General features: G+C 33.1%; 1 protein-coding gene across 1 annotated transcript; it reads right to left on the reverse strand.

Moving 5' to 3' along the window:
- Positions 1-3,046: 3,046 nt before the first annotated feature.
- Positions 3,047-8,932, reverse strand: LOC125866894 (50S ribosomal protein L15, chloroplastic). The gene is made up of 4 exons (XM_049547278.1): positions 8,737-8,932; positions 8,293-8,659; positions 5,275-5,426; positions 3,047-3,376 (listed from the first exon to the last, which is right to left on the reverse strand). The coding sequence occupies exons 1-4, from the start codon at positions 8,815-8,817 to the stop codon at positions 3,152-3,154; spliced, it is 825 nt and encodes a 274-aa protein (XP_049403235.1). The 5' UTR covers positions 8,818-8,932; the 3' UTR covers positions 3,047-3,151.
- Positions 8,933-15,638: the final 6,706 nt, after the last annotated feature.

A 15,638-nucleotide genomic window follows, 5' to 3' on the forward strand; every position in this document is an offset into this window, starting at 1 on the left:
TTTACAATTGAGCTTATCAACTACCGCATGACATTTACCAAGTGTAATTAATTACTTTTTTTGTGTGGTTTGTGAACTATTATGAATCGGACTATTATATATGAGAGAAGAATCTATCTTGCGCACACAAGGAATGACGACAAGGAGTTCTATTGTCAACAGAAAAATATTATGCATTGACATCATTTTATTAATAATATTAATTAATATATACAATTTAACACATCTTAATAATTAAAATTTATTTATCTATTCAATTTTGAGCTTAGCTTGGATGTATCAATCTCTTTATTAGCTAATAAATATAACATCTAACTTAAAACTATAACAATATTAATATGTGTACCTATATATTAAAACACCATCTTATAAGGTGAGTAGGAATTAAGAAAAGTTTCAGAGTATAATTAATGAATTAAATACGTTGAGAATTCTTATCTTTCCTGTTCAAATTTTAGCATACACAAAATACTACGTGATTTATTTCTATTTGTCTAAGTCTTGATGAACAAAATTACATGGTACCTGTACAACAAGTGTTGATAAGTGATAACAGATGCCCCAGGAGATTAATTGAGGTGCGCACACACTCATCCGAGTATACCATAATTATTTTTGTTTTAATTGTTTTAAAAGGCTCTCATGACAAAAAGAAGATTCCAATGATTAAATAAAGTGAATTTGATAATAAAAGGAGACATATTTGCTTGTCCCTTTGATGTTTTCATTAGGTGAAGAAAAAGACTTATCATAGTAATGATCACATGCTATTGCCTTAGCTTTGAGTCATGCTTAATTTCCTTAACAATGCAAACAATAAGTTTGGCTCCATTTCCTCTCTTCTTGTAGGGTTTAAAAAAGTCTACTTAATATTGTGCAATTTTCAATTCCTATATTTTAATTTAATTTAATAATAAGTTAGATATGACTATCAAAGTTTGGCCACTACAAAATTATGTCCCTTGAAAATCTTGGGTGGGCATGCCTATAGTGTCCTAACAAACTTTCTTGTGGTGTAGGGCAAAGAGAAAAACACAATAATTGTAACTAAAAGACATTATCTTTGTTTACCCTTGAGGGTAATCAAATGACATGATGTAATATAATTTTGTTGCTTTAAAAACAATTTATTCCTACTTAAAGGTCATGTAAAATCTCTCTAAAAGAAGCCTTTCTTCATTATTCAAAGGCTAAAAGCTTAGTCATTTTTATATCGTTAATATTTTACGATACGTCGTTAAAATCAAAGATTTATCTTATATAAAATTATTATTTACTTGGTGACATTTGAAGCAAGTGCGATGACAATCTCATGTAAAAAAGATAACAAGATTTTAAGCGTTTTCAAAACACCTTTTCCCATAAAGAATACTAGGACCATATTTTTATCGAAAAAGATGAATTAGAAGAATCTCAAAAAGACGGTCTATCCAAAAAAAAAAATGCTTGTAGTTTTGTTTCTTACTCTTTCAATTTAGAGACTTTTTGGAAATCTTGATAGGGTTATAGAAATTTTTTTTGAGGTTGAAAAATAGTATTCTCTTCGTCTTAATTAGGCGACACTGTTTCCTTTTTAATTTGTCCCCAAAAAATATCAAATTTGACAACTATTTAATGACACTGTCTTTATTTTATCCTTATTACCTCCCACTTAATATTTATTGTAAAGAAAAATCAACTAAATGTATAAGTACTAAAAGTGACTTTAATAAGAACAATTTGATAAACAGAACAAAATCTTTTCTTATTTCTTAAATTTCGCGTTCAATCAAATAGTGTTACAAAAATAAGGACATAGAGTAGTAAATTATGCATCAATAGTTTTTCAATTGACCTTACCTTGAGTTGTGTTTTTTTTGGGTTCTGTTATTTCCTCCAGATGCATGAACTAATTAACTTTTTCTCTAAATGGCATTTGTTCTAAATAAAAGAAAACATATTGATAATTAGAAAGATAAAAGAAGAAATGAAAATTTATTTGTCCTTTTCTCAATTAAGAACAATTAGTTTCCAAATCCAAGGAGTTCTGTCAATTGGTAATTTAAAGTAAATTCTAAAAATTAAGGCATGTGCATTGCATCTAAGCAAAGATAATATATTTAAAACAATATGAAAACTAAAGTTGTGATAGCAACAGTCAGAAAACTACTTCTATTTTGAGTACTATTAAATTGAATTAATATATTGTCAAAGTTTGAAAAGTTGCATTTTCATCAGTACCTACCATCTGGACCATGCCTACAGTGAATATAACAAATTATTATAATTCATATATGATGATTTCGATGCCAGTTTGAATGTATCTCGATTGTTTTATTAGATATCGTTTACCTTACACTAGCATATCGTGTAATTCTGCTCGTCAAGACATAAGAATTCAACTAGCATTTTTTATTGAATATCAAGATTTTAGACTATAACCTTCTCGAAGAAATCTTTCAGCGTGAAACGTAAGATGTTTGACTTGTCAAGAGTAGGCCTGGTCATTTCTATTTAGAAATGCGGAATCAAAAGCTAACCTTTTTACATTTGCTTATTTTTAGATCTCTAGTACTATCTGATTGTTTGTTTCGCTTCGTTTATCATATTATCTTATTGTTGTTATTGTTTCTTTTTCATCTCTCCCCGAGTCGAGAGTCTATTGGAAACAACCCTCCCTACCATCACTAGGTAGAGATAAGATCTACATACACATTACCAGCCTCCAGAAACCCCAACTAGTGAAATTCCTCATCAAATACTTACTACCTCTCACTAGCATAAGTATCGTGTAACTCCACCTGTTAAACCATAAGCAGAAATAAACTAATTTTGTTAGTCAGAGAAGTTAAATATTTCACTGCTCAACCCCAAAAAATTTATTACCTATTTCTTTTAGGTGGACGACTATTTATGTTAATTTCTCTTTTTTTTTGTTTCTACTGGCATTTGAATCTTGGTATACATTCAAGGTTTACAACCACTTCATTGACCACGAGAGCACACTCTAATGGGATGCTTGAATAAAACAAATCTGATACCAGAATAAAAGAAAAATAAGGAAGAATAAAAAGAGAAAAGAATCAAAACTTTATGAATGTTGCTTTACATCCTTTTCTTAGAGTGACAACATCAAACAAAAAAAATTGTGTGGCTAACATAAGTTTTTGACTTAAGCAGAAGAGGAGTCAGCTGATTCAGCTGCAGCTGCTCTTTTCTTTGCAAAATATTCCTCAGCTCTAGCAAGGTTCTTGGCAACTGATGGTTTTACCCATTTCTTTCTGCCTGGTAGAACAGTCAATGAACAACCAACTGCCTCTAGTTTCTCCTTTGCTGACGATGAAAAGGCGCGAGCCTTGAAGTTGAGCTTCACGCTTAGCTCACCATCACCTAAGATCTGGAAATGGATGTAAAACGGAGATAATATAAAAGTTAATACATATAGGTGATAGAAGAAACTACGTTATACAGCCTACGAATCATCATAGTTTGTTATTTAATCTACTTTCGGGGAGTTGAACTTGTTAAGAGGACTTTCGGATTTATGCATGGTTGGTCACTTGGACATTAATCAAAATTCCAGGACATAGAAGCTGCACGAACTAAAAAATGTTCGCTCATAATGCCTTGAATGATATATCCAGACAATTTCTACAACCATATTCCACATCATAGAATCAGGTGACAGAATGAAGTACATGCCGATGAGTTGGTACTTGGAACTACATTAGTTGGCAGGCAAAGGAAACTTGTCAATTCATTATGAACTAGATGTTCATACGCGTTCTATTCCGAGAGAATGTACATACTTGTCACCTTAGCAGTTTCAACCAATATTATATAATTGAATATGAGCCTCAATCAAACCATAAGCCATTTCTACCTTAATGGTTTATTACTCACACCAACGCTTTCCAAAAACGACACAATTTCTTCCCATCTGTCACTCGCACGTATCCAGTGCAATTAGTTGAGGTGCGCCAAGTTGGCGCGGATACCACAGTAAAAAAACAAAGGATGGATTCCGCTTGAGAAGAAAAGCCAAATCAGCAAACAGCAAGAATCTACTGTGGCAGTCAAATAAAGTTATACGATACTATCTTCCAAAATCTGGGCAACGGGGTGGTTTAGTAATTGTTTTCTATATGACGAATTTTATGACTTTATTTGTAATTAAAAAGGAAAAAGAAGCATATGACTATGTCTAAGAACTTATTCTTGGTGGAATGACAAGTCAAATAAATAAATAGACTATTATGGAAAGCATCAATACCCCATTTTCTCTTCAGCAAGGCAAACCAACTGGGGAAGACACTATCTAGGTATGGAGAACCAATGAGAGGAATCTCAACTATACCATATTGTTCAACGGATATTTATTATGAGTTGAGAAAACTAGAAAAATAATTCGTGCACAGAATCACACCAAGAGAGCAGGACTTATAACATATATTCTTTGTTCTTTTATAGTTATTTTACGTAAAGAAAGCACTACACCTTTATCTATTTATATTAACCCATAACTCTAGGAATATGCTGCTCCATACTGTAATAATTCCTTCCTTTTTAACAGTGTCATATCGAAATGAATGGAATAATTTCTTGTTTTTGTTTTCTATTTGAAAAGGTGTAATATTTTATACATTTAAAGAGTAAATTATTTTTTCCTGGCATTTGTAAGCAGTGACATCAGTAGGTAGATAGTTCTTGAATTCAAGCTACATATGACCTAGATAAATGAACATCATCGTTGTTGTTTAGTTACATACATACCTATGAAAAGAGACTCTACCATTTTTAACAACCTTGATGTGCCAAATTAAGTGAGATGAACAGAACAATGGTAAATTGAAGATACTTTGGCTTATAAAGTATTCCTTTTCCTACTTTTAGTTAATAGCACTAAGGTGAAGAGTGAAGACACCACCAAAGCAGAATGCACAGAGTCAGTCTCATAGGCTGACTATAACATTCTCAAGCACCATATCAAGCATAAAGAGTCATATCCCAATTAACTTAATCAATCAATCCCGCATTAAGATATTAGCCAGGACCTTATGCTATCAGAAAACTCATGTCAGAATAGCAGCTTTGTGTTTACTTCTTCCTCCTTTTTTTTCCGGGAAAATGCAGCAGCATCGAGAGCAAATAGTCATTATGTCTCATGTAATTCTAACTTTTCAGATTAGTTCACTTAATTGATCGAGTGATGGAGTAAGAAATTAAGCATTCACTGATTAAATGACAACAATTCTTTGTGGAACGAACATGCAACAAATATAAATGTAATTGTACCTTTAGTGGAAGTCTCCTTTCTCTCCCTGAAGGATTTATTAAACCCTTTTGCTTGAGGGACTCAAGTGACACCTCTTCCCCTTCTTGAAATCCCGCCTCTTCTATGTCCTTCAAGTTCACAGGTACATATTTGGGAAGTCCAGCATGCATGCCTTTACATTATTGATTTGCTCAGATTAGCTTAATTTCAGCATAACATATGCATATATAACAATAAAACACTGTATTCCATTAATCTGACACACTACACGGAGTAAACCAAAGAGCTTACATTAATGAACTTTATATTTGATAAACTGAAGTGTGAAACAGGGAGAACTCTATGCCATTGTAGCACCAGCAGCAGTAGAGAAAGAACATTTTTCTTTTTGTTAGATATTTTGAAAAACTTTAAGTTCATAGTTTTATCATCTTTAGCATCGAAGGTGCAAAAAATAGTTTCAGAGGGTAACAAGGATATAACATTCCTGAGTGGAAAAACATCAGAAAGAAATAAACAACCCAAACTATGCAGCACTTAGCTCATTCAACAAATCTACATAGCTTGTCGGTGCCAGAAGTCCCATACAGAAACCATCATTACAGAAAATGGCAACAGTTCACATTTCTTACGCTAAAAAAGTGATAGCAATGATCAATGAGAAACTGGCTAATAGAAAAGTAAATGTTACAGCTCTAGAACCTTGAATTAGGCTACCTTATGATGCAATCGACGCCCCTCCCCCCTTTTTTTTTTGTGAAGGGGTAGAGTTGGTTGATCAGATTACCTTACTCTTTTAACAAAAGTACCACGAGAGTCAAAGTGAACTTCATCTTACAAGTTTGTCCCTTCAGAAACTTCTGCTAATCAATTTGGTCCTTTATTTATATTTCTTGCATTAACCGGTCAAATGAAATTGCTAGTCAGCAATATTGAGTATACGAGAAACGGGTGGCAAAGGTGGTAAACATGTAGTTGACAATTGATTTTGACAGATTAGCCTGACTTGAGGGAAATCCTTAACTAGATCAAAAAAATACATACAGAATAAAAGATGAGATTGGAGGTTTTACAAAGAGCACTATCAGTTACTTCAGTTGTAAGTTAGAATAGCCTAAAATAGTCAAAGTTATAAAAATTAGACATGTCTAGGCCTAAGAAAAGTAAGAACTTATTTTTTGTCACACAACTCCAGGCATGACAATCAAGGTTCAGCATTACCTAATGCGAATGGATACAAGTTATGCCAAAAATAAAGGGCAGTTATGAGTCCTCTAAGTAATACCAACAACTTGACATATTGACGAAAATACTTAATCTAACATTATGGCTAAGGGAAAGTGAAGACTACTCAAGAGCCACACTGAGACTAGAGAGTCAAGGCTCTGACATTCTTTTCAAATCAAAGAAAGAATAGCCCTTCGATTCGAGGGCCTTCTTACCACCTTAGTATGAACTTTCCAAATCCTTCTTCTTTTAAGATAAGTTTCCCTGCTAGGGGAAGGTTAGGAAAGGACGGACTTTATACCCACTGATTCGGTTTATGATGGCATAAGGAGCATTTGTTCGAGTGAGAGTTCCTAGAATGTTATTCATTTTGCAGTAAGAAACTTCTTGACAGACGTTTCAGTTGGTTGGGTGCTTGAGCACATTTCTCTCATATCGACCAAGGCTTTCCTTTGAGTTTAAATAAGGGGTAACAGTCTTCAGATTATTGAGGAAGATAAAAAGGATGAGGACTTCAGAATATTGCAAATGAAAAAATACGGATTTCAAGATATTTGGCTTGATGTTGTCTAACTGTGCATAGCTTTGTTTCTTAGTGCAATATGTTGATCATTTGTAATAAATTTCTTTAGATTAATCATCAGTATATATGAGTATGCATATGCATATGCCCACCAGATGCAGATAAGACTTTTTATCATCCTATGAAAATCTGACTCTGCAATGACACATAACCAAAAGAAAAAACAAAAATGCTTGCAAACAAAGAAACATATAGTGCACCCAAGTGAGTGGCATAGTTGTTAATGAAGTGGGTTGAGAACCATGAGGTCTCATGTTCAATATTCATCTATCCAAGCTTTTGTGTATAGAGTTATCCGCTCAGCAGTGATTTACTATTTGGAGATGGATGGCGCTAGGCAGGGTAAAAAGAAGGATTTTTATTCCATTAGTTGAGAAATGAAGTAGCAAAGGAATATCCAACACAAGTTTTGGCAAGAGGTAGCAGGTACCCCGTAGAATTAAGTGCATGACAGTGTTATCAAAGCAAAAAACTCAAAAAAGCTTTGAGGACCATTGGGACTAAGCGCAAAACGTAAATAAAGCATGAGCTTTAACGAAAAAGGCGCAAAGGGAGAAAAAATACAAATACATATGTTTAGTCTGAGTCTAATAACTATAAGCATGAACAACAAATATATGAACAAAGAAATTGATTTTCTACTATTAAGTTTAATATCAATTCTTTAGTGATGGCAAGGAAAAGTATGCCTTAGAAACTTGATGACAACCCTGAAGCGCACATTAAGAAGGGCAAAGCGCTCAACAAATTTTGAGCCTCGCTTATGCACACCTTTGACAACACTACTACATGCAAGGTGGTCCGAACACACAATTATAAAACAACACATAGTCAAGCTAAAGCTATAAATTCTATAACAAACTAAATGCACTGATCCATAGACTTTAAATGCTAAACTATAACACTGCAGATGGACACACAAACAACCAACAAAACAAGGAAAAACAAAATCCAACACAAACTAAGGGGTCATTTGGTACTGGGGATGAGATAGACAAAGTTATCCCATGGATTAGGATATCTCGCGGAATTAGTTATCCCACCATATATATGAGATAACTTATCCCATTATTATCGTATAAATGACAAGATAGATAATTCAGGGACTAACTAATACCCCTAACCAAACACAATCTAACATTTTATCCCGAGATTATTATCTCTTATCCCTTGTACCAAACAACCCTTGTGATTGCATAATTATGTTGAAGCAATGTTAACAAATTACCTCCAGCAATTCCTCTCAACTTAGGAAGTCTCCTATAGAGGGGCATTTGACCCCCTTCAAACCCCTTTCTAACTCCAGGTCCAGACCTTGATTTTTGACCTCTCATCCCAAAACCACAACTACCCCCTTGTCCAGCTGAATGCCCTCTACCCTTCCTCTTCCTATTCTTGGTAGCCCCAGGTTGAGGACCCAAGTTATTTAGCCGAAACCGAACACTCCCAGTTGCAGAATCAGCTGAAGCAGCACCAAAACTTGCAGTTTGGTTGAAAACAACAAATGGGGTTCTTGTTATTGACTTAGATTTCTGGTTGCAGACCTTTATTAAAGGCAAAAGCTTCGAACTTGACTTCAAATTACTTACATTACCCTGAAAAAATTTGATGGGGATAAATGAGAATAGTAATAATTTGACTGAAATTGGAAAAAGAAAGTGGAGAATTGTACCTTGAATGATGAAGAAAAGTGGGTAACAATTGAATTTGTTCTTGCAGGCGCTGCGGAGGAGATGGAGAGTAGAGACGCCATTGTTGATAAGGGAGAACTCAAAGGATTGTGTTCACTGTCCAAGCAAAAAGTGTTCGATAAATTTTAACGGATAGGGGTGGTTATTTCAGGGACTTTTTTTTTTCTTTTTAAATTAGTTTACGAGTTCTTATCCGGTGTTCGATATCTAATCGAATTCATGCATATCACACTCCATTTTGAAGGTCGTATTCCTTTTTGTTTCTCACTTGATGTTTAGTATCAGTATTAGGCCTAAATAAATTTGGATTCACGCATGGCTGGACAAATTTTTGGAGGTGATGCTCCCAAATGATTTTTTTTTCATTCACGGGATTGAATTTGAAACCTCTGGTTAAGGGGAGAGATCTCGATCATCTCACCACGAATCATATTAATTACTAACACGTTTGATTACTTAGTCATTGATAAATTCTATATGAGGGTTATTCGTAGTCTGTCAACTTCTTTCTTAGGTAGTAATTTTTCTTTTCTTCCTCTTTCATCATGCTATACTCGGATGCGGATTACTCGTATAATTTTCTCCTAAAAAGAAATCAAAAGAATCTCCTTAGTCCTATCTGACTCCGCCCAAATTTGTGTATTGATTCATGGGAACTTTCACATATAGCCACTCAAAAATAACCCGTTTATTCTCCATAACTATAGTTTGATAATTACAATTCGTAGCTATATGTTATAGATAGGAGAGAGGCGAGTGAGACTAGGAGAGAGGCGAGCGAGACTAGGAGAGAGAGGAGAGAGAAGAGAGGCGAGCGAGACTAGGAGAGAGAGGCGAGAGAGAGGGGGCTAGAGTGGGAGAAAGGTGAATTGTATGTGTATATAGGTTAGATAATTGTATATTATACATATGTATTTGTATATATTGCAAGCGAGATTGGGATTGGGAGGAGAGAGGCGAGCGAGATTGGGAGAGGGAGGAGAGAGGAGAGCAAGAGAGGCCAGAGAGTGGGAGACAGGTGAATTGAATATGTATATAGGTTAGATAATTGCATATTATACATATGTATTTGTATATTCTGGCGAATTATACATATACAAACGTGGCTAATTATACAAACTCGAAGTTAGCCCCCGTAATTAATGTATAATGTTAGTCATACGTGATAATTATAGCAAACTATAGTTATAATGAGTAATTAAGTAATACAAGTTTGCTTAACCGTGTAATTTTTCTTTGATTCATTGTTAGTATTGAGTATTGACATACAACAAATTAGTCCAACAACACAAGCACGGCCCTTTTTGGAGAAAGGGGCTTGGGAATCCTTTTGGGCCTATCCTTTAGCACAAGTAAAATAGGCTCACTGATGAAACTGTTAATAAAGCCCAAATTCACCTTTCATGGGCTTCACCTGATTCAAAGTTCAAAAGAAATAAGGGAAATTATCTTTCTGTATATATTTGATTGAAAACTCAAATAATTGGGAAAATTGTATAAAATAACAAACTATTAATTTAAATTAAATATTATAACTACAGTTTCATTTAATTATAATCTGTAGCAAACACTTGTCATTCGCCTCTCTCCCCAGAAATCTCGCTCGCCACTCTCCCTGATCTCACTCGTCACTCTCCCTCGCCACTCTCCCTGATCTCACNGTAAAAATTAGGCAAATGACATAGTATAAGAAAGAAATTACTTCCTTTCCCTACTCTTTCATTAATTACCAAAAATCCCTTTTATTAGTGTTTTTCGGATACATAATATAGCAGTGTGGATACTTAATATAGCAGCGCGGATACTTTAATTAATAACGGGCGGATACTTAAATTATTAAGTTGTTAGCAGCACGGATACTTAATTAACGGGCAGATGTATAATATAACAGCGCTGATACTTTAATTAATAACAGGCGGATACTTAAATTATTAAGTTGTTAGCAACACGGATACTTAATTAACGGGTGGATGCATAATATAGCAGCGCGGATACTTTAATTAGTAACGGGCGGATACTTAAACTAATAAAGTATCCGGTTAAGTTAAATTGGGGGAAAATAAGGGATTTTTGTATTTTAGTAAAAGAGTAGGGAAATATTGAGAATAGGTAAAGAAATGTTGTGTATTTAAGTAATTTTTTCCAAAAAAAATTCAAAAGAATCGCCTTAGTTCTATCTGACTCCGCCCAAATTTGTGTATTGATTCATGGGGAACTTTCACATATAGCCACTCAAAAATAGCTCAATTATTCTCCATAGCTATAATTTGATAATTACACTTCGTAGCTATATGTTATAGGGAGGAGAGAGACGAGCGAGACTAGGAGAGAGAGGAGAGAGGCGAGAGAGAGGAGGCTAAGAGTGGGAGAAAGGTGAATTGTATATGTTTATAGGTTAGATAATTGTATATTATACATATATATGTGTATATATAGCAAGCGAGATTGGGATTGGGAGGAGAGAGGCGAGTGAGATTGGGAGAGAGGAGAGAGGCGAACGAGATTGGGAGAGGGAGGAGAGAGGCGAGCAAGAGAGGGCAGAGAGTGGGAGAGAGGTGAATTGTATATGTATATAGTTTAGATAATTGTATATTATACATATGTATTTGTATATTCTAGCGAATTATACATATACAAACGTGACTAATTATACAAACTCGAAGTTAGCCCGCGTAATTAATGTATAATGTTAGTCATGAGTGGTAATTATAGCAAACTATAGCTATGATGAGTAATTAAGCAGTATAAATTTGCTTAACCGCGTAATTTTCCCTTGATTCATTGTTAGTATTGAGTATTGACATACAACAAATTAGTCCAACAACACAAGCACGGCCCTTTTTGGAGAAAGGGGCTTGGGAATCCTTTTGGGCCTATCCTTTAGCACAAGTAAAATAGGCTCACTGATGAAACTGTTAATAAAGCCCAAATTCACCTTTCATGGGCTTCACCTGATTCAAAGTTCAAAAGAAATAAGGGAAATTATCTTTCTGTATATATTTGATTGAAAACTCAAATAATTGGGAAAATTGTATAAAATAACAAACTATTAATTTAAATTAAATATTATAACTACAGTTTCATTTAATTATAATCTGTAGCAAACACTTGTCATTCGCCTCTCTCCCCAGAAATCTCGCTCGCCACTCTCCCTGATCTCACTCGTCACTCTCCCTCGCCACTCTCCCTGATCTCACTCGTCACTCTCCCTCGCCTCTCTCAGTTTATACAAACACAAATGTATAAATTGAGTTTGTGTTTGTATAAAGTGAGAGAAAACTGTATATACAAATATAAATACATATATATATATATTTCCGTCCTATACACTTATAATTATACAAATACAGATCTTCCTCTACCAGTTCTTTTTGCCTTTCTCACTTTATACAAACACAAATTATACAAATTACAATGTATAATTTGTGTTGTATATTTGATATACAAATGTTTTATTTCGATTCAATTGTATACAAATTCAAATTTTATGCAGATATACAAACATAAAGAACATATACATCTACAAATGTAATTTTCATAGACATAGACACCCGATTTATACAAATCGCTGCGATTTATACAAATCAGGTGTCTATGATTTTATACAAATCAAAGCTGCCTGTAATTTTTATACAGAGCTGATGCTCCATAGCAAACATAAAATTTGCTATGGAACGCAATTATGTAAACTATAGCTATAGCATATAACTATGATTTTTATGTTTTCTAAACCTAAAATTTACTCAAAATAATTTATATTAACATGAAACTTCTCATTTTACTTTTAAATAATATGATTTTGTTTACACAATAAAGCCATGGACCGATCAACACGTTTAATTCTTTACTTGAATTCATGTGTCTGATCAAATAGGTTCACATAAAATGAACGATTGAATTCATATGGTGATCTACATTAATCAAAATGGAGAGATTGCACGTACCTCAATTATTTTACCAAATTACCTGCCAAACTAGGCACCATAACTTAGGCATATGGAAAAACCATATATAATAGAGTTGAAGTAATCTACAACAGGCAGAGTGTCAAAAGTTATCATATTATCAGGTCATATTTAAGGTATTATTTTGAAGATTATAAATCCCACATTTTAATGAGAGATATCTTAGATATCCTTTGAGTGAGACTAGACAGTAATTTTTTTTAATAACTTATATAACGATAAAAATAACATACTCAGTGTGATCCTTCCACAAGAGGGGTCTAGGCTGGATATATAGGAAGTATGCATACCTTACCCCTATTTTTATTGGGTAGAGACGTTTCCACCATACTTTTTTTTTCATAACTAAGGATGTATATATATAACTTAAACCCTAATAACATAATATGCAGGTATTATATATATATATATATAATGAAACTCAAAACTATATATGTCAGTTTCATAAAGGACAATCTATTAGATGAAACTTCAGCAATAAAACACAAATTGTGTAAGACAATATAATAATATATACAGACATATAAAACATGTATACGATATATATATTATTGTTTTTATATTTGATAAGGATGTAACAAGGGTTATATTTTAGTAGGTACAAAACCCCTAAAAATAAAAAATAAAAATGAAGATGCATGCATGATAATGATTGATTAAAGGCGTGACATCAATTTTGAAACCACAATGATATCTTGTGGCAAATGATTAGTCGTTTTCGTCTTGAATTTCGTTTGAATCCCAACTTGTTTCCATTGGTCAATGTAGATCTTCATTATAGTATTAAATTATAACTCATTCCTCCTTTTCTTCATTGAGTAACGAGAAAAGTTATCAGCGTGATTAGAAGATTACGAGTTTAAACTATAGAATGCTAAGGCTATTACATGGTATCTTAGGGTTTTCCAAAGAAAAACGTATACTATCGATAATGTTACTATGCTTATAGTGAAACTTCTACTTTTAATTATCTTTCGATTTAAAATTTTGTTCACACACTCGATATTTTGAATTTGGACCTTTTAGCCGTAATTGATGCACTCCTCTCCCTTTGTTTTGACATTCTTTTAATTACTCAATTGTAGTACTATAATCTTTGGGTGAATATATTGAAAAAGACAAAAAAAATATGCATATTTATTTGAACTGTTAAACTAGTAAATCAACCTCTAATCTTATGTTTGGAAGATTCAAAATCTATATATATACACATTAAAAATATATTTGTATGTAAATTTTTATCGAGGGAATTCAGATGAACACTCTCGCCCCCTCCTAGATCCGCCCCTATTCACAATCATCTTTTACCAATATTGTTGTAACAAAAATTTACATGTTTGTTGGGGTGCATGTGTATAAAACGTACGTAAAATTTTCACAAAAATAGTCAGCCCGTTAGTTGATAAACATTAGATGTGAAGAAGCACTATTTCTTGCAAAAATGTTTTGCAGCTTTGACTACCAATAGCTTTGCATGCATAAATTAAAGTGAACCCACTATAAATGTTTCTCTAAGACATGTATCTATCAACTTAAGGGCTTGTTTGGTAGGAAAGAGTTTTTTTTTCTTGAAAAGAAATTATCAAAATATATGTTCGATCGTACCAAACACACCCTTAAATCGGAAAACAAGTTTCTTTGAAATTAGAAAATAACATTATTGTTTTGCAATCAAAGTATGAAAATAAGTTTCACAACTGACATTATATGCCGATCGTTTCCTTACACCCGCCTCCCTAAGTGATGACATTAATTAGGATTTTCCCTTATAAGGAGCTAGATTCGAAATATAAAGATAATCAAACAGTAAACACAAAAAGAGCTTAATTAAAGAGATTCAACATCTATTGTGCATACATAAAGATAATTTTGACTGCCTTATATGTATACAATATGCAATTTTCTGACGAAGGGGATTCCTTTAGGTCGCCCATGGAAGCCCTAGTGCCCCACCCAACCTCTAAACNCCCCCCCCCCCCCCCCACCCCCAAACCAACCCAAGATTTTCACTATATTTTTATATAAGACAATATTTTTGCTCACTATGAAAATATACTATAAATAAAAAATTTACTTATTACTCATATTTTCCAAGAAAACATTTTCTAATTTCATGCCAAACACACCCTTATTAATATCCTTTCTCTTCTAATTATAAATTTGTGAACACATGAAATGTGAAAATAAATAAATACAACTAAAAAGTACTTACAATAAAGTGAGTATAAAAAAGTGTAAGCAAGTGTTGGGGGAGAAGAGGTGAACTTTTAGCTAATTTGGGTATGATTGAAGAAGGGCAATATATATTGGGCAAAGCATCTTAAAAAACCAAAGCAATATAATACAAATTTTTTGTACTAATAAAGGGTATCTATTTCTTGATGAAGTATAGATGTATTGGCACTCTCAATTTTTGGAATTTAGTCTCTTATTGGAAATTATTCTATGGTCAATTAAACATTTATATGTGTACGTGTGAGTTTTTATTTTCAGAATTTGGAAAAGTGTTTCTGGATTTACCATTGAATCTTATGTCTACTCACTAGTCACTAACCAGAGAGCATAGGTGGATTTATAGGACAATTTATGGTGCTCGTGAACACACGATTATCGTCAAACTGATTATTTTTTGTACGTATTATTGTAATTGATTTAATATTATTTGTGGATATTCATGTTCTAAAAAGGATATGGTGCTAGTGAACACATGATTTTTTTTGCCAAATTGAATATTTTATATACGTATTTATTACAATTGATTTAATATTATTTGTGGATATTCATGCTTTAGAAAAACTAAATTGTATGTGTGGTTAAATGCTAAATATTTTACCTAAAAAAAAAAGATAAGGATAAATGACTATTTCAAATTTTTAAATGGTTTACTCTTGTTATAAAAATATTAAATTTGTCTTTGC

The sequence above is a fragment of the Solanum stenotomum genome, chromosome 6 (genome assembly GCF_019186545.1).
Source record: "Solanum stenotomum isolate F172 chromosome 6, ASM1918654v1, whole genome shotgun sequence".
Lineage (NCBI taxonomy): Eukaryota > Viridiplantae > Streptophyta > Magnoliopsida > Solanales > Solanaceae > Solanum > Solanum stenotomum.

Excerpts from the sequence above, each read along its gene's own strand:
- LOC125866894 (XM_049547278.1), bottom strand. The coding sequence starts at position 8,817 with ATGGCGTCTCTACTCTCCATCTCCTCCGCAGCGCCTGCAAGAACAAAT. Across the intron at positions 5,427-8,292 it reads GTTGAGAGGAATTGCTGGAG|GCATGCATGCTGGACTTCCC; the intron begins GTAATTTGTTAA and ends AATAATGTAAAG. Across the intron at positions 3,377-5,274 it reads AAAGGAGACTTCCACTAAAG|ATCTTAGGTGATGGTGAGCT; the intron begins GTACAATTACAT and ends ATCCATTTCCAG.